Source organism: Orbicella franksi, chromosome 9, assembly GCF_964199315.1.
Source record: "Orbicella franksi chromosome 9, jaOrbFran1.1, whole genome shotgun sequence".
Lineage (NCBI taxonomy): Eukaryota > Metazoa > Cnidaria > Anthozoa > Scleractinia > Merulinidae > Orbicella > Orbicella franksi.
In genome coordinates this window covers 20,738,065-20,762,313 of record NC_138153.1, presented here as the reverse complement: position 1 = coordinate 20,762,313, position 24,249 = coordinate 20,738,065, and the positions used below count along the sequence as shown (strand labels likewise).

The window sequence follows — 24,249 nt, the reverse complement described above, 5'->3', positions numbered from 1 at the left end:
GTGTATTTGCCTTGGATCGAGTACAGAAAACGCAAACTTGTTAAGACTTGCAAATCATTGCTGTATAACACAATTTGCTCAAATAACGTCAGCGAAAGAGACGCGTACCAGTTGTACTGAGTTAACAACGTCAAGAAAAGTAAAGTCAAACTGTTTCTGTTCAAAACAGATAGAATGTGTCAAAGCGCGATAAGTGTCACGCTATGAAACATTCCTCTTAGTTCAACTTTATTTTCCTTAACAAAAGGAGTCAACTTCGCGCTTGATATAAGCTTTCAGTTTCTTGTTTTAAAAGGCCCGTTAACAAACCTAATGACAGTTTTCTTGATGCGCCCACAAAAAAGCTCTTGTCATTTTAACTGTCTCGTCAGGTTTGAGGTGTATATAAGTTCCCTCCACATACGGTCCATTTTAGGGATTACCTCTGGGAAATATTTTAAGATTCCCAGCACCAAGGGGAGACCTCAATCTATCTCTAATGGTTTCCTTGTGGGAGTCATCCCCTTGGTCACGAATCACTTGCCAGTTGAGCACCTTGAATAGGCTCATAGATAAACTAATGTTTTGGCTAATTCCTGGTCGTGGACGATGGAGAACACTCCGGTTATCACTCCGGTTATTTATACTCCCGGGTAACAGTAAGTTCATAGAAGTGAATAAGCGATTCGTTACACTTTATATATTCAGACCATGTGAATTTTTTGGCCTATTTCCCAATGCGTAAATTACTGCGATGAAAGTATGAAACAAGGAATGTTCAGAAATCACCAGGATTGAGTATGTAAGTTGGTTTGCTGTTATTTTCAGAATCCCGTCTTATCCCCTCTTATCCCCGAGCGGATTATACGACTGAGGTAGGAAACTGGGTACCAATCATCGCCTGATGGGTAGCACTGGTAACGAGAAAATGAAAGGTTGAAAACATAAAAACAAGTCTCGTTGTGGCAGCCCACTTTTGGTGAGTTGGCTTAATTTGTTCGACAGTAAGACGAAGAGAGGAGAAAGTAAATTTTAAGAAAGGTAAGACTTGTAATCTCTCAATTTGTTTGTCAGTCGGTTGGACTCCTTTGTCGGTACTCCAATCCAGCATTTACGTGGGCTTATGACTTATCCAGCTCAAAGCAAATGTCCGTTTTTTTCAAGTCTTGCCTTGGCAATGTTGTTGAAATTCTACTCTGAGTCCCAGAGATTGAAGGTGAAACATATTTATCGTTAATTTTGGCATGTTTCTTTTTTTTTTTTTTTTGCGGTGGTACTTTCGTTTTCTGTTCTGTCCGTGACGTCAATTTGTTAAACAAACACGCGGCCACGGGGCGTTGTTGAAGCTTATTTGCATTGTTTCTTTCCAATTTAGTTTGTCTTTAGGCGATAAGTCCAAACACATTGACAACCCTTCATTTGATTTTAGGGGTGTGAACCTTGTGTATTCCCTCTGTGTCCCATACACGTTTACAGACCTCTGCATCATGACGGACGAACTGGACAGAAGGTTTATTCCTGACTTCAGCAACACTCCTAAGGAGAAGTTACTAGAAGTCATGGGAGGCCGAGGTGGCGAAGCTATTGCTGTTATTGAAGAGAAGTTTGGAGGTGTTAAAAACATCATTCATGAACTTCACACTTCGGCGAACAAAGGAATAATTGGCCTTCAGGACGGTGTTAGACACAGGCAAGAAGTGTTTGGAAGAAACGTAATTCCTTTAGATCAACCTAGAAACATTTTTAACTATCTTCTTTGTGCTATGAAGGACTGGGTGATATTGATCTTGTTTGGTGGGGCTTTGATTTCTGTTATTCTGGGTGCTGTCTTTCCTGAAAAGTGTGAGGGTCATGATTCTTTTGCTGTGGTCATGTATGAGGGTATTGGAATCATGAATACTGTCATGGTCATGATACTATTGATAGCTTTCAGTGACTACCTGAAAGAGAGCGATTTCCGTAGCCTGCATTCCAAAATTAACAGAGAGCGTAAAGTTAAAGTCATCCGAAGTGGACAAGTTATAGAGCTTCTTGCAAGGGACATTGTTGTAGGTGACTTGTGCCAGTTGAACATTGGAACTCTTATCCCAGCTGATGGAGTTATTGTGCAGCAAAATGAGCTTTTTGTCAATGAATCAGCTTTAACAGGTCAGAGAAGTATGGTACCTAAGGCAACAGACCCCTTGGTGTTCGCTGGCACACACATTGTTGATGGGTCTGGTAGGATGGTTGTGATGGCTGTTGGACTCCACACACAGCTGCACATGAGGGACACTCGATCTCCCACAACACCTTCAATTGTTACATTTAGGGCAGCTTTCCCTGATGAAGAGGATGTTAATGTGGAATCTGCTTCATTTGAGCATAAGGAAGATACTGCATTATTGCAAGGGAAAATAAACAAGATCCAAGTGGCTCTTGGTCATGTCAGCATCGTTCTAGCACTTGTTGCCATTCTGGTCATAATTATCCGCTTTAGTGTTCATACCTTCTCCACAATGGGTCTATCCTTTGAACCCAGTCATTTTAATGAATACATCAGATCTTTAATAATCGGTGTTGTTGTCCTTATAATTGCTGTCCCAGAAGCACTGTCTCTAGTGATATCCACCTCCCTGGCATTCTGTGTCAAGAAAATGTACCATGACAGAGCCTTGGTGCGACATGTCAATATGTTAGAAACAATGGGTAATATCACAAACATTTGCTGTAACAAGACAGGAGTCCTCACACAGAACCGCATGGTTGTGGCAAAGAGCTATATTGGTGAACAAACTTATGAAAGTGAGCCAAGACAGTACAAAGAGAGCATTCCGCAAACTCTGTTTGAAGATCTATGCAAAGCCATTTCTGTCAATACCAGTTATGCTGCAGAAATCCTGGTATGTTATTAAATTGTCATTATTGTATATTTCTTTCAATTAGTGTTATCTTGCAAGTTGCACGGTTGAGATCCTTCTCTGAAGTAATGATATTTGACTTGTGTCTTGTGTACCTTTTACCTTCCTACCTACACTGAAACTTTTGCTTTTTTAATGGTATTTCAATTGGAAAATATACATGTACAGGGAGCCATATTGGTTTTTAGTGCAAAGCCTGTAGGACTATCAAGGTTAGAATATTGGGAAAGGTACTTCAAGTAAACAAAATGCTAGTTCCTGATCAAAAACGAGGCCATCGGATGTCAATATTTTTGCCAGTTGGACACAATATGACAACATACTAAAAGACTGTAACAGAAACCTGTTAACTTTGTGTAGGGGTGGGCAAGGGAGAATATGAACTCTCTTGCAGGGTGTTTGAGCCAAGTGGTCCTTTGAAAATACTAAGAAATTGCCTCTTCCCACTCCCCAGATATTTCTTAGTACTTATTGTGTTGGTACATTGGCATATTCCAAGGGGTAGTAGAAAATTATTTTTTGATTGCAGCATCCAAAACAAACTGCGTTGTGTGTCGTGGGTTTCAACTAGACGGTAAAATTCCGCTCTTAGAACCAAATATCGCTAGTTCAACCAAATGTATCACTTAGTAAAATTAACATTTTCTTTCCAAGGAATTGTTTTGGTGTTGTAAACTTTTGCATTCTCAACAAATGGACAACAATGCCCATTTGAATAGCACAAATATACAGTTGGAGAATGCTTATATCCAAATCAATACTTTTCATGCACACAATCTTTGTCATTCACCTCTTTATTATTATGCAGGGTTATAGATATTAGCCTCATTTGTACCATTAAGTGAAGCTCTCTAACTTCATACTTTCCGTTCAGAACTGCTCGTTTCTCAGCCAGGCAAGTATGCCTGATGACATAGTTGCCCTGGCAAAATTTTACTTGGCTGCCTGTTTTAATAAGGAAGAATGGCAACAGAACAGCATGTAAATGGAAAGTTTCCTTTTTTTTTGTGACCTTACACAGGAAAACATACATGTACACTAGCCCTTATCCATTAGATGGATAAAATCATTTATTATTTGTTTGTAATCCATTTAAACACTTACAAAAATTGTTTGAACGCTTCATGATCAAACTGTTAGGATCAAACTGTTCAAACGGCTTTCACGACTGTTCATAAATTTTTTGCATCTGTTAAAATGGAAAGAGGTATCTGTTGTGAAAATCAAAGTATCTGTTTAAACAGCAGAAGCAATCTGTTAAAGAAATCTTTTCATCTGTTTTAATGGGAAGCAACATCCCGTATCCATTTAGAAAGTCTTGGAACCATTATAAATTCGCTTTAAAGAACATTTTAACCTTACTGTTGAAATGACCAAAGACAAAGTTAACCAGAAGCTGTAGAGTTCGAATTCAAACGGCAAAAGTTTAAAAGACAGACAGAATGGAACAGTAAAACAACTTGTTGAGTGGACCAGAAAGCCGTGAGATGCATGTAAATTTGCCTGTGAAAAGGCTCTCTTGTTGAGGATGGGGCGAAGAGAAAGCAGGAAGAAAGAGGGGATTGGGGGGGGGGGGGGGGGAGAGGAGAGAGATTGTAGACAAAGTATTGAAGCTGCTGTTCGGCGCCCTTGTAATTAACCTGTCATTAATCTGTCGGTAGCATGTCATAATCTCTGCGTGGATGCATTGGAATGTAAATAGATTGCAGTGCAAGAAGGACTAATGATGCTTGATTCGCTCCCATGGATGAAGGTGCTACTTATTTTGAAGATTAGTCCACCAGGGATCAAAAGCTGTCATATTTATTTATAACTAGAGTTTGCACGGCACGTTGCATCCGTGGTTACATCGTAGTCAACTGAAATTGAAATAATTACGAGATAAATCATTATTTACAACATTCTAAATCGAAGTGACAAATGATTTCGAAACTTACAATTTGTGTTCCTGAGTGTCAGATCCCTTTGATTGCTATCTTGATGTTTATACTTATGACTGTTGATTGACTTGACTTCGAATGTCCGTTACATGATAAGATTTCCCTTTTAAAACATAAGTCACATGACTTGTTTTTCCGGCCACGCGTAGTTGAGGCAATTTTGCAATTATCGATGATAATTAATTCTAATTTTTTTACACTCAAATGAACATGCAAATCAATGCTAAAAGAGTAAACATGTTACTGGTGTTTGGCATGTCCAAAAACATAGCTATGCCAAAAACAAGGAGCTTCTTGAGCTACTAGACAACATTGTTGTTGCTCAAGCGCTAGAAAACCTGGGTGTTTGCACAAGAAGAGGTTTTTTTCTGACCTGAGTTGTATGCCATGTGCTGGACATGGTATGTCCAGCAAATGTACAAAATTAATGTCACGAATGGCACCAGTCATGGAAGCCTACCAACTCCATTTTACACTAAACTTGTCCCAAATCTGGTGGGAAGAGTTCCGAAATCATCCATTTTCTCAGCCACCGACCCCAAGCGATGTTTTTGTTCTTTCAACTGTTTAAAATGAATGGAATCCCTTAGCAAATCGCTCCTCTTTCAAACAGTTCATCTGTTAACTGCTTACAGCCAGAGGTGAGACAATATGCAAATTTTTATGGATCGGGTTGGCAAAATGGATATCATGCAATCAAACCTGTCAACAGTCAGTGTTTTGACCAATTAGAGGTTGCACTAGATTCTAGTGCCCTGCAGATGCCTTGGAACAGCAGCATACAACCTTTCTCCACAGGCTCCCATGCCACAACCCCCACCCTGTTTTCCCCTCGGCCACTTCACTGTCAGCCAGTTCCTTTTTGGCCCTTCCAGCCAGAGCCTGTTCACAGGCTACATGTAAATAAATCAAGTTGGCATGTTCACAAACGCTTGATTTACAACTGTGCTTATTTCGTGTTTTGTTGCCGGTTGAGTTCTTAAAGTTAGCTTGGCTTAGTATATATTTTGGTTGAAAACAAAAAACAGAAATCAAAAACTAAAACATCGAAATGAAACAGTGGTGGTCAAAATGAACAAGAGCGGCTGTGTTTGGGTAACCTGAATTGATGTACACAATGTGCCCCTTTGTAATCAGTCTCCTGCATTCTATTTTGTTGCTGAATCATACCAAGGTCGTGGACAGTATATTTCTATCTTGAAATGCATGTCAGTCGTCGTCTGAGGACTGAGGTTTAGGCTATGAGCAAACTTCTCCCACCTCATCCAGGAAAAGTGTTTTACTTGTGTCACGTGTGAATTGCACGGAACAATTGGGAGTTTGTTGTTCTGGACAAGCTTGATCCCGAACCGTTTGTAGTATTTATCGATAGTAAATCTTGTTTCTTGAAAATGATTGGTGACTGAAGGTTGCTTTGTTTGTACTGATGGAATTTCATTGGAAATGTTTCTGGATTGTCATTGCATATGATGATGACTTGGATTAAACAACCATGGAAAGAAATGTGTTTCTTACTTTGAATTATATCATCTATCCAGTTTACGGATGATTGATTAGAATCCTTCTTATTGCTTTAGACTCTTTCTATAGCATTTGTCAAGCACTTATGGTTTGAGATATTTTGGCTCTTTTGTTGACAATGTGCTAAGTTACCCTTCAAAAACAACTTTTGATAACCGTTTTATTGCTCCAAGTTGACTGTTCGAAAAGTTTGGCTAACCGTTCAAATGCTTGATGTCATCTGTTTGAAAACATGAGCTAACCGTTTAAATGCTTCCAGTTGTTGGAAAATTTTTGCCAGCCATGTTAACGCTTCAAGTCATCCATTCAAAAATTTTGCGAGCCATTTTAACGCCTCCATTCATCAATTCAAAAATTTTTGTTCAGCATTTGAACGCTTTGCCAAGCCGTTTGCCAAGATTCAATATCCGTTAAAATGTTTCTTTTAAATGTTTTAATGCTTTTAAAGGTGTTAACTACCCGTTTATTTTTAGCCATTTAACGGATGGGTGCTAGGGTACGTTTTTCCTGTGTACGGTCACATTTTAACATGATCAGTCTCCCAGTACATCATGTCCTTAGTTGTGGCTGTCAACGGACACAGAAAATCCAGGTACAAATGAAAACCAAAGCCTCTTCAGCTGCCATGAAGGCTGAAAGGAATGCTTTCGCTCTTCCTACTCATATTTGGCTTGTGTTTCTGAAGTGTTAATACTACTAAATGCCATATCCTGATCAAAACAACTGATGCAATTGCACCATGTGTTGTTGTGGATGCAGATTCAGTAAAGAGCATGGATCAGCACTTGATAAAATGAAATTTAGCCTGCACATTTTGGCTTCAACCATATATTTTACTTTCCTTCAGTACGTTAGTACGATCGTATATTTTACTTCTTTCCTTCAGTACATTAGCAAAAAGTCTGCCTACGGGCCAAGTGGCCCAGCAAGCCAGAGCTTATCCCAGTTTCTGTAGCGTGAAGCAACTAGGAGTATTTCTACTCCCCCCTGGATGGGATGCTGGTCCATTGCAGGGTTAACCCCCAACGTTAAGTTTGCCAGTACCCATTTATACACCTGGGTAGAGAGAGGCACTGTGAGAGTGAAGTGTCTTGCCCAAGAACACAATGCAATTTCCCCGGCAAGGGATCGAACCTGGACTACTTGATCCAGAGGTGAGCGCACTAACCATGAGACCACCCTGCCTCCCACTTGGTATGTTAGTACGACCGGATATTTTACCCACTTTCCTTCAATACGTCAGTAAGACCATATATATTACTTTTCTTCAGTTTGTTTAGGAAGACCGTATATTTTATCTTCTCCCAGAACGTTAGTACAAACGTATATTTTACTTTCCATCAGAACTTTAGTTTGGCCATATATTTTACTTTCCTTCAGTACGTTAGTACAACCCTGTATTTTACTTTCCTTCAGAACTTTAATATGGTCATATATTTTACTTTCCTTCAGTATGTTAATAGGATGGTAAATTTTACTTTCCTTCAGAATGTTAGTATGACCGTATATTTTGCTTTCCTTCAGTACATTAGTATGACCGTATATTTTAAATACTTTCCTTCAGTTCACTGGTACGACCGAAAAGGCTTATTTGACCATCTTCCTTCAGAACATTAGTACAGTACATTTAATAAATAAATATGACCCCATATTTCACCAAATTTAGTTACAGTGTACGTAGAGTTTGTAGAAATGTGTGATGGTAGAGCTGTAGAGTTCATTATCTAGATATGTGTGATCGTAGAGTGATAGAGTTCATTATCTACATGTGTCTGATGGTAGAGCTGTAGAGCTGTGGAGTTAATTATTTGAAATGAGTGACTGTAGAGCTGTAAAGCAGTAGAGCCATAGAACCGTAGAGTTCATTTTCTAGATATGTGTGATCAAAGAGTCATACAGTGATCGTTGATGCTCATGTTGAGGTGTAGCATTCCACAAAAACTTCTATGCCTATTCGAACTTCATAAAATGGGCTGGGTATATCAGAGTTAAGAGAATAACGTTTGTTAGTTGATGGGTTATTTTGCTTAAATTTTGCAATTTTTCATGAATGTGATTTTCCATGAATTGTGCGATTGGAAACAGGTGACCCTGTAGTTCTAGCAACTGCTTGTAGTGTTTACCATTGTATAGGCCATGCGCACGGTGTTGGTGTACAGAGCTGTTACAAAATATGTAACGCTAAAAAACACAGAGTATAAAATTTAAGGACAGCTATAACTATCTGACAACATCAAATGAAAGTAAATTATATGTGCATTTATCTCCTAATGAGAAAATCCCAGAATATCTACTTACTTTCACTTGAAAACAAAATGAAAACACCATACAGGAAATTGACGATAAAAACAGGAGTGTACGAGTTTGAAATTTTTGACATCCTTTCCGTTGCTGTTAAAATTTGGAGACAAAAGTCTTCAAAATCGAGGTGCACATGAGTTGCAGATTCAAGTCGAATAGGTATTTTTCACAGAAGGTCAACACAATCAAAGATAAAAGTGATTTGCCAGCGTTACATTCATATTTATGAACCAAAGTTTTGGTTCAAATTTCAACGTTAAACATAAGGGTTTTGTCCAGCTTGTGAAAATGTTTGCATTGTTCGTCTGGTTCGTTTTGTTTCCATTGTTTGGATCATTTCTATTGTTTGTAAAGTTTCTATCATGCGTTTCATTTTTATTGTACGTTCATATCATTTCTATCATTCATTTGATTTCTATTTTGAGTATCGTTGAGAACCCGGGTTTTGAACTATCTTTGGCGTCATTGTTCTTGCGTCTGTTACTTGGTGACTTGCCACCAGCACATGAATCTCGACTTCAGCTTCAATTGATGCACAGTTCAGGCACAGGCAGGCACAGTTTAGGCACAACGAATGCAAATTTTACATAACAGTTTGTGAATCTTCCAACGTGCAGGTCATTTAAAATGTTCATCAACATTGTTCAAGGATGGATTTAGAGTTATTTCACTGAAAGCATTAGCAAGCCTGCTTTCCCAATGTATTGAAAAAATGTGCAAAATGTTTGAAGTGAATTGCTTGAAAACGTTACTTGGAAGGCTGTTGGAGTATCATTTTTGTTCCTAAACTGGACCAGAACCACGCTGCTCTTCCTAAATTTATCGCATGACGAGCCAGTGCTATGAGAGGTTTGATCTCATTAACTTGGGATCAGCTGAAAGTTTTGTGGCTTTCAGTGGCAACACTAAATTACTCATGTCATGTCAATTTCTGTTACATTAAGGCATGTTTAGCATGACAACTTGTTTTAAACTACAAACGAAACTTCCTGTGCCTTCGTAAAAAACCTAGACGGATCCCAGACGAAATGATTGTGTTGACTCTTTTTGTTGACTTTTGATAAATTACAATTACAGGCTGGCCAATCAGAATCGTTGGTTCCCACGCCTAGTAAAATTCCAGGTTGAATGAAGCAGAAAGGTTTACCACTGATTTATCCATTTTTTTTTGTGTAACAGCTTTATCAGTTGATACATCTTAATTTTTGTGACATCATTTATAGGTAATGGAGCAATTGATCTTTAAGTTAACTTCAGCAGAAGATAAGATCTTTCAATTTTGATGTGCAGTTTCTTAATCGTCTGCACAAAGCAACCCGTTAGAAGTTTTTTCAACATTTCAAAACACTACAAAATTGGTTGTAACAAACAGATGATTGTTTTGTTTACCAAGCCAGTTTTTTGCATGAAGAGTCCCTGGAAATCCCTCGCAATGTCAACCGATCACATAGGTCTTTGAATAAATAAACTTGAGGTGTGCAATTAAAGGTTTGAAATGAACGAACGATAGAAGGAAAACAAATGATAGAAATGACAGAAATGGAACGTTTGACATGATTTAACACCAGGAAACCAAAGGAACGTTAAACACATTGTAAACGCTGCAAAAGCTGTAAACACTGTAAACTCTGCGCTGTTTGGGATTGAAAATGTTATGCTGCCTACAAGAATTTCAGTGAGTTCGGTAAATTTTCTGCTTGTTACTCTCTAACCCAGCAAAAGAGAGGAGCTTCAAACAACACCACGACAAGCTGATATAGCAGAGAATCTATGACTACGATTATTTTCATTCACAGTCAGTCCATAACCAAAAATACTCGAGTAAAAGTCAGACATTTGTCAATGATTAGCAACTGTACACCAACACCGTGCACATGGCCAATACTGAAAGTAAGTTGATGTTAGGCAAAGGTTCAGGAAGTCCATGATGTCTTCTGTCAGTAAACTGTAAAGCCAATTGAAGTGGAATACTGGTGAACCGTGATTTCAAATGAAGACACAAGTTTGTAGTCATCAGGTATCTGTACTTTCTTAATAGCGTCAATAAAGTTTTCCATAGATTGTAGTTTGTGTCGAGTTGTAGTATGGTTGTCAAGTACTTGGACAGTTTATACGTCAGGGACCCACAGAATGAGGCTATAGGTTACATCTCTATACAAGGTTTGTGCAGTTCAGTATGTCGGTAGATTTTCGGTGGTTTTCATACTGAGCATCTCAGTCGGTGGTAGCATTGAGTGTCAATAGTGTCAGTCTTCTTAAGCGTATTCTGCTGTTAAGTTTACATTGAAGTGCTGGCATCGGGTCACATTTAAGTTCTAATCGTAAGTCTCTTTTCACAATTCTTGTAAAACTGCACATGGATGTACTGATCTAACCAATCAAACCAATTCACCAGAAAGTAATTTTCCGTTAACAATGATATGTGTATACCCAGCCCATTCTGTGGAGTGAATAGGCCTAGAAAATTTCATAGGGCTCTATGTTTCTACTTAAAGTTGTTTGAATAAATTAGTTCATTGCTCTGAGAAATGGGTACATCCCTAAAGGCATTCAGTTACTGTATAGCAAGTAAAGGACAGTGGGTAATGATTATGCTTTTCTATCTTTTTTTAAATGGTGTCATCATTTCTTACTGCCAAGGAGCCTCTTTTATGCTGTACTCTTTACAGTGTCGGCAAATATATTTTCAATTTAGAATTGTTATTTTTAAAATGCACACATTTCTAAATAATGTACTCCATGGCTCCACTGCTCTACAATCACACATTTCTAGATAATGAACTCTGCGCTCACTACAGCTCTGTGATCACACATTACTTCATAATTAACTCTAAAGCTCTACTGCTCTATGAACACATTTCTTCATAATGAAATCTATAGCTCTAATGCTATCACATATTTCTAGATACTGTACTCTGCAGCTCCATGGCACTACCAGGGCTTGCAATTTACTTTTTTCATTAAGGAGGCAAGTGGCGACTAGTTCCAAAATTTTGGTCACCAGATTGCAGTTTTTGGTCACCATTTTTAACATAAAATTTAAGCTGTTTGTTGTGCAATGTGATTGAACTATCATAGCAACATAGCAGTGAGCAGAACATTCTCCAAAAAACTCACTCATTTAGTAAAGAAATTTGTTGCTTTCTTTGAGCTTTCCCTGTTTGAGGCTGCTTTGCCATACTTCAATGTGACTTTTTCTTACACATTCATCATTGTATAAGTGAGATGTGTGCTCATGGGGTGATTGCCTGGATGATGATAACAACAGATGCACCAAAGAACACTGGTTGAAGGTGGTCTTTTATAAAGTTGTTTTTTTAAGAATAAAAACAGCACATCAACAAGCTAAGGTGACCAATTCTGTTTGTGCAGGCCAGTTGGGCACTTTCCAAGCATTTTGAACTTAGCAATGAAAACTGCCCCAAACTAATTTCCTTTCCTCATTTCTTTGTGTTGTATTTAAGTCAACAAGGCAAAATTGCTCAGTACAGAACGCCTGTAAATCTATTTGCTTTAAGGGTGTTCAGCTTTACGTGGTCCTCAGCTGGACTTCAGCGGTACCTTTTAGGGTATTGAGTCAAAAAAAATAACAAGAGATATTTGAAAATCAACTTTACAAGTAGAAGATATTTGAAGCAATCATCTTTACCACTACTAAAAATAACGAATGTGTCAGTTAATGAGTTGTTTTAGAATTGTTACCTCTTATGATGGGTGAAAGGAATTTCAAGCCATGCCCACAAAACAAGATCTTCATACCTCATAGGATTCTTTTCAAAATTAGACAGGCAACCCTATCCTTTTTATATTGTAGTCCCCTTGGTTCTATTTTTGACAAAACGTTGAGCCTTTGATCATGTTTTATATAACTGTGATTTAACATATACCTACATTAATTTCAGTTTATTTGTAAGTTGGAGCTTCTTGTTTGCTGATATTAGTTTAATCTTAATTCTTTGCCAGCAAGCAGCAGAAGACAAAATTCCAAAGCAGAGTGGAAACGAGACAGATGCTGCTTTGTTGCAGTTTTTGTCTGAGTTTGGTGAATACTACCAGTCATGGAGAGATGACTATCCTGAAAATAAATTGATCAAGGTCTTTGAGTTCACCCCTGATCGTAAATGTATGACAACAATTATAAGTGATGATCATGGAGGGTACAAGGTATATTCCAAGGGAGCTGCTGAAGTACTCCTTGAACTTTGCACCCATGTTGTTGGAATGAAAGGGGAGCTGAAAGAATTTAGTAAGGAGGATGCTGAGAATCTTTCAAGGGATCTAATTGACCCATGGCAGCAGAAAGGCTTGCGTGTTCTTTGTTTAACCACTAAGAATATCTTTCCTGAAGGTAAAAATTAATTAGCTGATAATTCAGTCCTCTGAAAGTGTTGTGCAGTATGCAGTCCACAAAATGCAGCATTAAATTTTTTTTTACAAAATAATTTGAGGTGCTCAACCAAATGTAACACTCAGCATTATTGTAATTTATGCTGTAGTGTTGAACTCATTGTTTGTAACTGGGCTGTGCTGGCAAAACTGGCAGTTGTCCAGAGCATTTGATCTTGTTAATTGCTCCCTGTCTGTTGTTGGGTACGTTTAAGACCAAGGTTAAAGACAGGAATAGCTCAACTTACCAATCATGTTCAATGGACCAAACTTATAACATCATCGACTGACAAACACTATTCACTTGACTCTGAAGGTGACTTCCGCTCAGGCTGTTGAAACATCAGGCACCAACAACAGTTCTTTTCAGAAGTACCCTCACCTGGACGATCATCCTATACAAACTACTGATACTCCTGGGTTCAAACCATTTACCATGTTACTCCTCTTGTCTCTTAAAGATGGTGAGAAACTTCTGAGTAAAAGGGAGAAAGAAATATTGCAAGATTTGATACTCCAGGCAGTTGTAGGCATTGAAGATCCAGTCAGAGAACAGGTTAGACTCTACTTGCCTTTCCAGTGCCAACTGATGGCCAATTGAAACATACTTTTTCAGTTTGCCACCACTTTTGCTTCCACTTAACTGAACTGTGGAGATCTCTTTTATCTTAAAGGTTCAGTACTGTTCAAACAGCAAAGTTAAAGATATTCAGACTAAAGTCCTTTTTTTAAATAATATTTCACAGGGACAGTTTTACTGGAAAGTGTATTTCTCACACATAACAGCAAGAAGGGATGGCAAATAGTTTTCTTTTCATGCTTTGGCACCTATGAATGCATAGGGTTTTTCAACATCTACTTCTCCCTGTCATTTTTCTTAATAGACCACCTGTTGCAAATGTTCGTCAGTGATGTTTGTTACAAACTTACGTAGTCTGACAATCTACAGGCAGTATGAAATTTAGGGTAATTTCAGCCAGTAAAGCTACATTAAAGCCAGTTATTTATGATGATATCAGTTTTATTTGTTTATACCATATGTTTTATATGTGAAGAAAAACAAAACTGAAAAATGAAGGCTAGAGTTAATCTTCAAGATTTACAAATACTAAAGGAAGATTCCTCGTCCCTTCATTGACACAAAGTTCCAAATATTTTTTCACAGCAGTCCCTTGAGAGTTTGTCATTTATTGCTAGGTACCATATGCTATAAGGCAATGTCAGAAGGCTGGTATTACTGTGCGTATGGTGACTGGAGATAATGTAATCACTGCAAGGTCTGTGGCTGTCAAATGTGGCATCATCAAACCCAATGATGAAAGCCTCGTGTATGATGGAGAAGAGTTCAATTCATACATCAGGGACCCTGATAAAAAGGTAACTACTTATTATTGATTTATTTAGAGGGAATTGCTAGGAGGTCTAGCAACAGCCAGGAGCAAGGGATTTTCTCTAGCTGCAGTGAGTTTCAGCCCCTGCTACTTTGATAGAAAACTTAACATGGCAGACTGAAAAAATGAATCCCAGAACAGTAATGGTACACAATGAACCTTAATCTCTCTTGAATTTTTTAAATATTGCTTTGAGCCTTTGTGGATGTACTTACAAAATTAATAAATAAATCCAGCAACAAAAATTACTTGCAATCGACAAAGTACTTGGGATGATTGTGTGGCCCATAATGCAAGCTATTGTGATGTAATGGGTCTTAATCCGCTGGAGCAGACATGTACTTAACAAAATGAACATGATTAACAAATGATCTAAAATAACAAGTGCATAAGTGAAATATCCCATATGTTAAAAGATGTTGACAGGCTTGATATAACTCTTACGTGCACATTATTGTTAAGACCTTTACAGTTTAGTAACTAGTGAATACCTTAAGGACTTGTCCCTCTTATAGGAAATTAGAGGGGATTCCTTAAAAATATCCCTGAGTGAATGTTTTGCTTCTATAAGGTACTACTTATTCATGAAGAGAGAGAAAAACAACTTTCTAAGGAACAGACTTACATACTTCAAGAACCACACTGTCTGTTACAACAACAACAACAACAATTTACATACATTATTTTAGTAACACCAAAAATGTATTCCCAGCTAACAAAATTCCCAGCAACCAAAAAAAAAAACTTTAAATGAGTACTCCAAACCCAAACATCGCAATGTCAACAGTTTGAAATTCATAGAAATATGTTTCAGGTTGTACAAAGCAGTCAAAGACATCTCAACCAACTGAAAACTAAAATGTACAGGCCTTCCAGGCAACTGGATTTCAAATTTTTTTCCTGCCCTGCATGGGACACAAAGACCTTACAAGACCTCACAATCACAGCTCTGACAGAAATATATTTAAAAATATATTATTTACACCTTTCCCATCTTATAGAAAACAATCACTTAAAAATATATATATCTTATGATCAAATTGAGAATGGCTAAATTATTCCACAGGTACATGTACAGTGCATAGTAGAGATACTTAACAAGAACAAAAATGCATACATCATTATTGGCTTCAATCCCACATCTTAATACGCACAGTCCTAAAAAAAGCTGTTACAAAGATAAATGTGTGTTTGCAGCAACAATTATTAGCAAACCAAGTTTAAAACCTTAGCAATCTGTTTTCTGTTATCTTTTCTGGTGTAACTATAACATTCAATATTTACCCCAAAATTCTATCGAGATATAAACTAACTTAATAAACTACTTTCTTTTAACAAAAAATGTCCCACTTTTTAAACAATTAATTATTGGAGGCTAGCTGTGCAAATGCAAATACTGTTACTATCCATTTGTAAGTAACTTAATTAAATTTATCAATGTGTAAGTAATTATATTGTATCGAAGTATTAGTATTGTTCTTAGTAGCATTAGTATCGTTTTGTTAGTATTATCGTATTGTAAGTAGTTTTGTATTTCTTTGAGTCGTTTTTTTAGTACCTTATTGTAAAGTAATTTGTTGTGCATAAAATAAATAAATTCATTAAAAAAAAAAATCTATCAAGACTAGGTGTCAAAGGTATAAACAGATCCACACATCTTCAAGGGTAGCACATTTGAACTGGAATCTATTCCCGATCCACGTAATCAGGCTGCATGATTTGACACTTAATAAGTTTTGTTATTATTATTATTTTTGTTATTATTATTATTATTACCATTATTATTATTATCATTGTTATTATTATTATTATTAAAATTATTATTATTATCAGTGTTCTCCTTTTCAGGCGGTAACCGATAAAATTTACCGCCTGTAGCACCACTCATTACCACCTAAAATCCCTTGGAATTCTTGCAAATTCAACAGGTAGAAGAAAAAAATATAGTTGTTTCACCGACGTAATCAGTATTTTATCCTTGTAAAAGAATAAATTAACAGATTAAAAGATAAACTGTGCAGGCTATGGTTTGTAAGTACTATCTGTGGCTTTCAAACTTCAAGGCAAGATCCTCAAATGTTTGGTGGGCTTTCTGCCACAATTCCATTGTGGCAGATGTCCTTTCTTCACACATGCATTGGTAGTTGTTTACATTCAGTTTCATGATGAAATGGCAACAGATGTTGTTATCATTTCTCTCCGTCAGCAAATGGCAAGAAGTCACGAATGGAAACAGTTACAGGTTACAAGTATTTGATTTGCAAGCAATGTGGGGAAATCAGTTCCATGATCTTCCCACCTAACTATTGGCTTTAGAAAACTGGTGTTACTAAATTGACCAACATTCACGTGTGGTGATCGAAAACTTCATCTTCGTCATGAAATGCTCCACATTCAGGTCAAAAGTGTTTAAAATCTATTTTCAGATGACGTTTTGAGAGAATCCTTGACAATAAAACCCTTCCAGAACTTGAATGAAAACGAATATGCAGCGATTTTGTTTGGTTTTGAGAGACGACCGCTGCTTTTGTAGTGACACTGCATGTATGCACAGCGAGGATACCATGGAAGTGGCTTTTGCCTATTTTTCTGTGACTTTAAGGCAAGAGAATTAAGGCAAAGAATAAAACACTTAAATATGAAAATGCTGTTTGATTTCATTTGACATCTAAAGCCAAAGGTGTAATATTAGTAAACTGTAATACACAGAGAAGACCTAATAAACAAGGCTGCGATTCACCTGATTGCTTTACCAGTTTTAAAATGCTCTTTTACTTGTTGTACTGAAAACAAGGGAGAATCCTGTATTATTATTTTTAGTATTATTATTAATCATTTCAAGCATACCAAAAACTTTCAGTATACAACAGGCAGCTTTAGTTTGTTTCAGATCAGGACCATTTGGTCTTGAAGGTCTAAACAGATCCACAGTTGTACAAGGGTACTAAACACTACAATCAGTGATAGTGGGTCTGCAGGATTAATAATAATACATTTCCAAATGTTGTCATCCTTTTTAATGTGTGAGTTCTAGCAGTTATTTGGAGAAGAAATATTTCACTCTCTCAGTCAGTCAGTCAGTCTGCTGATGGGTCAAAAACTATTTTCTGGTGGTAATCCCACTGACCAGGGTATTTTGGAAGAGTTGCAATATTTGGCCAACCATTGTGAACAATATGGCTGCCATACCATGTTTGGAGTCAAACAAATTCTCCCAAATTAAAGACACTTTGGTATGTGTCAGGGGTGGTGTATAATTCGATCCATCAATAGCTTTGGCAGTGGCTTTTAACCAGAACTTTGTCAAAAATCTTGTGCAAAGTTTCATGCTCAAGAAGTGTTTTTCTTCTGCGGATTATTTCAAATTTCTGTATCATGCCATGCTTTTATATAATTACATTACTTTTGTTGCTTGAAGATTTTTATTTTCCTTTATAAATGCCAACCATCCTTTAGTAGTTCAGAAAAAAAAAGAGCTGCTCACACCAGGATTCAAACCGCCGACCTTTGAACTGACTTCTGATTATCTGACTGATACTTTACCACTTTGCCATAATGAGTAGTTCATGAAAAGAAACATCATTCTATTAATTCATCACAGTTAGGTTGAAACCGCTGATTGATTGATGATTACCATTGGATTAATTGATTCGCACAGCGAGCAAGTACAAATTTAAGTGGTTGTTGTTTTCTGCTAGAAATCACTCAATATGCTCACCATTGTTTCTATTCTCTGATTCAAGGATTTTTTTGGTGCAATGAAGGAACAAAGATGTTTTTAATAACTTAAGTCCTAACGACAGAAACATTGACATCAGAATAACCTTGGACTTGATAGGGTAATTCTAAAGGATAGTAGAGTAAAAAAAAATGTGGATTTGGTCTCATTTTATAGTGGTTAAGTCGATTGTGGTTATGTATCTGTAAGGTACTGTGTACATAACACATTCAGATTTTTGTTAGAACTCATTGCAGCTGTAACGATCAAAACAGCTCAAGTGTTCCACCTAAATATACTTAAAGATTATCTGTAAATTAATGATTGTTGTAAAATTTATGCTTTCATGTAACGGTGACAACCTCCTTAAGATCTTTTGGACCACCCTTGTAATATGTGTAACATGAAACATGACAGTTTCAAATTTTAAGTATCACGAGTTGGCTTAGAAAGCCTTTTTGATCTTTTATAATTACAGTATTTTATGGCTTGACCATTTTTTTCCAATACCTATATAAACACAAACCATCCATTAGTAGCTCAAAGGAAAAAAGTTAGTCCCACACCAGGATAAAACCACCAACCTAAAGCTACCAACCTCAGATCACCTGACTGTAACCATACCACTTTGCCATTGTACACCTTATGAATTATTCATGAAAAAAACCATCATTCTTTTAATTAGTTACAGTTACAGTAGGTATACAGTAAACCGCTGACTGATCGGTGACCACTGAAGGGTAAAATTCTTCACACAGTGAGCTATCAGCAACCTACCACGGATTCAAATGGCAGTTTTCTGCAGGAAATCACTCAATTTTGCTTTTTTCTAAATTTTCTTTTGGTGAATAGATGTCAAGCCTCCTCTCGTTATAAGATTATTACTGGTGTTAGAAAAGTTGTCTGTTCATGATCATGGTAGGTGTCTCTGACCATTGATGTATAGTTTGCCATAGACCAGTTTGGCGTTGCGCCCCCCTTTCTTTGTTGTTTTTTTTAAAGTGCTACTGAAACGAAATTTTCGTATGTGAGATTTTTGCTTGGTAATAAAGTTTCAACCTTACTTGGAAACACTGCAGACTTTTTTTTTCGCGTATGGTAGGCAAAAACTGCTTTTTCAGCCGTTCGATGTTGGCTGATTAAGCCCAAAATTGGCGGCCATCTTGGCGCGGCCAAAACAGCCTAATGACGTTGCTGGTTGTATTACTCTCATGCCGCACTGAAATTTTAGAGTGATTATGGGAGAAGAGAATACTGTTTGAAGTCCCCCAAAGAACATCTTAGGACATCTCTGAGCTGTAAAGCAGATAATAACAGTAGCCTTAGACATGAAGAGGTGGAGAGTCAATCCTGGGGCTTTTCAGTCTATTTAATTGGATATTTCCAGGATATTTTATGTAAGCAAGCAAACGAGTGCAAGTTCTTGAATCGCAAAGTGATTGGGACACTTGGCCAAATGGCCAGCACTCAATTAAACAATATCTACACTCATAAAGTAAAAAAGATATGAAAACAAGAGAAAGCGACTTTTGAAAATATTATCCGGAGTGGTGCTGCACAAATTGCAGCAGCAACGCTTCAAGGTTGCGAGTCGCATCGCTTCAAGGAAACCGGACGCTTTGTGAGTTTCCCCGTGAACGAGATTATGCTACAGTGACCTTTAGTCCAATTGTATCTGCTGCATCCTACAAGTTATCACAACAGCAACAATTTAAGAAACCCTTTTCTTTTATATGGAGGGAGCAAATTTAAAACTATAAAGGTAAACTAAGTTGCCATGACCCTACAGGTATGTTTTGTGGACACGAGAGAGAGTGTGACAATGTCGGTGGCGAAAGGTCATATATGCAAATTAGTTTAAATTTTGTTTTACAAACTTTGAAAGGAGTGTAAACTAGTGACGTTTTGACAAATTGCTTTGAACTTGAGTACCATTAAATGAAGATCATAGACATAAGTATGTGTGAAAGAACTCAAAGTAATCCATCAGCCGTGAAATATTGCAATTGGGAGATACGTGTAAAAGAGAAGTGAAATTCCCGCTTTGTTTACACTAATACATATGCGGCGATAAAGCAAACCCTGCTGTGGATCACAATTTTCAAAGATACTCTTTGTCTACCACAACAGCTCTCACTTATTAGTATCATAAAAAGATGCCCTGTGTGCAAAGAAGTACTCAACTCAAAGCTTGTGGACTGTTAATAACTTTGTGATTGTGTGGATGGCTGATGCGTTTACCATTTTTAATACAGTAAAGTTGACGAGGATATATTCGAGCCTTGTTAATAGACCTTAGATAAATGCGAGAATCCAAATTTCAGAACCAGGCTGTGTTTAGGCTTCACGGCATGATATAAACATTGCCACCCCCCACCCGTCTTTGAAGTCTCCAATTGAGCACTCAAGACGTTCAAAAAGTATACTGAGCTGTTCTAATCTGTAGCATTCATTTTGGTGAATCTACACTCTTTGGCTCCCACCAGCGTTTATGATGTGTATTTCCTGTCAAGGCTGGACAGAAATTACGAGGTAGAAAACTAGTAGGTGTCGACAATATGAAGAATAAACTTGAATAAATCAAGTGAAAACAAGAGAGAATCTAAAGCACTTCCTGCATGAATACAACCAGTGACGTCACAAGGTCCTTAAACTCAGTTCCAGAGCCCCGACACAGTTTAGCTACAAAAAGTCAATTTCGACTGCTAAAAAAAGCACTTTCCGTTAGGATTTGACAGAAATAAAGTTCACCATTATTTTAAGCATGTTTGAAACTATAGACTGGGCTAATAAAAGAGAGTACAAAAATTTCATTTCAGTAGCACTTTAAATGTTTATTAGGCCTCTTCATATTTCCACAATTTCTTAGGGGAAATCTTGTGAGATTCCAAAGAGTGCTCTAGTGAGAGTACAAGTGTTAGATAATATGAATTTTTGTGGCTACCAGCCTTGAGGAGGCATAGCCACTAATGTCATTTTCTGTGTAAGTAAGTCCGTCTGTAAACCTAATCCTCGGATAGTTTTCATTGCCCGTTTGTGTAGCCCTAATCTTCTGATAGTTTTCATAGCCAATCAGAGTGCGTCCAGAAGCGCCTAATCCTAGGATAGTGTTCGTGTCCAATCAGAGCATCGATGGTCCCTTGTCGACTTCTTATTGATCCAAGTGTCTTTCCACGTGCTTGTGCTTTAATGCCACTTGGGCTCTGATAGCTCACATCTCGTTTGATTCTGTCATCTAAAAGGTGGGTTCTTTGTTAAAATGAGTTTAAACCATTTTAGTTCAAGCATCAAGCACAACTGTGTACGCATTTATGGAGAACTTGTTTGCTAAGAATTTTCCAGGTCTTTTTACAACTTATGGCGATTACATAGTACATGCTAGCAGAAATTGTATGACTCCATTGAAGCATTTGTTTACCAGTCGTGGTGATTGAGTGCTTTGTGGAGCTGAACATCTTTGCCGTGTCGCGATCTTAAACCCTTTTGAAGAGTCATATCTCCTTTGGAGAGCGAATAATCTCTTTCGAGAGAGCCAAAATTCTGTTTGGGGAGCAAATAATAAACTCCTTTGCAAGGCATATAAACCCAATATTGGGTCAAGAAACTACAGTCAGATGACAAGGCATCAAATTACATTTGCACATAATTTGCATAACCTTTCAAGTTGTGTTTTTTTGCGGATAACTTCCAACGAATTTGCGAACAACCTGAACGCAGTTTATGAAGAAATAGTCAAGCTACATAATTTTATTGAATCAAGGCAGGGGTATTTTTAAAAAGGAACTAATTGATAGTGGAAGATGCTGCATTCTGTTTTGCTATTTTGGTTTCATTCATGTCAAATTCATGTCACACAACATGATTTTCTTTAGCAGTCAAACACAGTTTTCTAAGTAAAGCAATTGGCAATTGCTATTTAAGAACTACTAGTGAAATAAATTTGGTTAAACTATCATCAATGCAGAATTTCCTTAGGACTTCGCAAGAACACTTGAAATTGAATTTTTTTTTTCTTTCACATTTTTATTTCCATTCAGGCTTGCATCAATTTAATTTGCTATTAAGTTTACATCAGTAGCTTACATTATACTACAAGTGACAAAAAACAACAAGAACAAAGGACACAGAAAAATAAAAGAATGAATGACTTCGTAATTACAGAGAGCGAACAATCTAAATTATTTGTAGGGTTACTATATTACATATTTAACCTATCAACATATTGATTTGATTTCTGGCCAGGGCTAAATATCCATTTTTTTTCAAAATAATTCTTCTTATTTATTTTACGTTCAGTTTGTATTTTTTTTCTATTTTGTTTTGATAACCTTTAATTTTGGATGTATTTGGTTTCTTCTGCAGTCCCACAAAAACAGCTTTCCAGCAACAATAAAATAATTTAGTAGTTTTGTTGAAGGGCATTGCTTAGACGTTATACCAAATATAACATTCTGCAATGAAAGACGAACTTGTTGATTTGATAAAAGGCACCAGTAAGATTCAAAATTGTTCCAAAATCGCCTTGAGAAGGGGCATTGGTAAAGGAGTAAAGTACAAACATCTTCTGTTCTGTAACCAATTTTGAATAATTTTTTATTTGTGTAGACTATGTTGTTAAGCACTTTATACTGTAAAGCCTTAACATAAGATTCGAGCACAACAGAATGAGGTAACAGAAAAAATTCTCTCAAATGATCATCCAAAAGGTTAAAATTGCTTTTGAAATTTGGTTTGTCGATAATCCTACACGATTTCCCGCACAATCCAAAATGTAATTTTTTTCCCTGCACCCTACTAGAAAGCCAACTTGGAGGTAAGATATTTAATTCAAGTTACCAGAAGTCTTACCATTATAAATTTGGAGACATATTTTGCACAGTGTAAGAAACAAGTTGCATGGTTTTAATAAGCCACCAGTCCAAAAACGTTTCGGTGGTTAGCTCTTTTTATGGCAGTGTGATTTGTTTTACTGCAGTCTTCTAAATAATAACAGCAGTAGCCAAATGCAGTCATTGACTGCCTATTTTTTATTCTTGTAGAAACTTAACTTTGCTATGATTGGGTGCAGCTTCTTTCCATTTGCATTTTGTTTACCAAGTCAATGTGGGCATTCTATTGAAATTTGTCAATGTTGTCATCTTTCAGCTTCAGGTTGTCTTCTAGAACAACAACAACTTTATTTGTACTTGTTCAGCTAGAAATAAAATGAACAAAAATAAGTTTAAAATAAAAAGAGTATATGGCTGCCTGAAATAACCTTAATGGGCTAATAGGACAGGGCAGCCATCCTTTGTGATTTAAAGCAATTATTTATTTGGGCTGCATAAGAAGAGAAAATAAGAATAAAGACATGCAAGCACACAAAGCACACACACACAATGACTAATTATACTTACAGATTTGGTGAAAAATAGTTAGATGATACAGTGTACTGAGGAGTAAAGGAGTGAAACAGTGATTCAGTCTTGGCACTGGTTTCATTCATTTCTCTGACTGTGGCTATCTAACTTGTTTGTGTCTTCCTTCTCAAAGCTGCGGATCAGGCCCTTTTTGTCAAGTTGTTCACATCTTTCTCCAGCTCAGAGATTGTCTTTGCTTGAGCATCAACTCATTCAGTCAGTTGTAAATTTAAATTTTTAAGCTTCAGTTTTTAATTCCACATAGTAAGTTGTAATAATGTAAATAGAGGACCACCCTAATTAACTTAGTGTTAGTTTGGTGATATTCTCTGTAAATATTGTTTTTATTATTATGAATAGTAGTAGTAGGAGTAGTAGCAGTAGTAGTAGTATTTATTATTATTATTATTATTATTATTATTATTATCATCATCATCAACTGCATGACAAGCACCCAAAATCACAACCGGCAAAGCTGGGATCGCTGCTTTTTGGTCCAGTTGAGGAGGTGCACAAGGCAGCTTATAATGAGATCACCGGAGAGATGATTAGAGAAGTGGCACTGAGAACTAAAGGCGCTGGAGGTCCCTCAAATGTAGATGCAAACGGTTTTCAAAGGATCCTTTCTAGCAAGTCTTTCAAGAAGTCTGGCTCTAATTTGTGCGACGCTCTTACAACTCTGACCCGCCGGTTGTGCACAGAACACATTGATCC

General features: G+C 37.0%; 1 protein-coding gene and 1 pseudogene across 3 annotated transcripts in view; both read left to right on the top strand.

The window, feature by feature from the left end:
- The first annotated feature begins 240 nt into the window (after window positions 1–240).
- LOC145497896 (plasma membrane calcium-transporting ATPase 4-like) overlaps window positions 241–24,249 on the top strand; it is a 42,373-nt gene continuing 18,364 nt past the window's right edge. Inside the window, exons 1-5 of one of the 3 annotated variants that reach the window (XM_081477774.1) lie at window positions 241–1,020; window positions 1,409–2,861; window positions 12,605–12,989; window positions 13,489–13,583; window positions 14,225–14,404. In XM_081477774.1, the coding sequence (XP_081333900.1) occupies window positions 1,467–2,861; window positions 12,605–12,989; window positions 13,489–13,583; window positions 14,225–14,404 (2,055 nt within the window). In that variant the 5' untranslated portion in view covers window positions 241–1,020; window positions 1,409–1,466. Of the gene's footprint in view, window positions 1,021–1,076; window positions 2,862–12,604; window positions 12,990–13,488; window positions 13,584–14,224; window positions 14,405–24,249 lie in introns of those variants that run through there. The other 2 variants (XM_081477772.1, XM_081477773.1) reach the window with 2 other exon arrangements.
- LOC145497909 (uncharacterized) overlaps window positions 15,580–24,249 on the top strand; it is a 10,928-nt pseudogene continuing 2,258 nt past the window's right edge.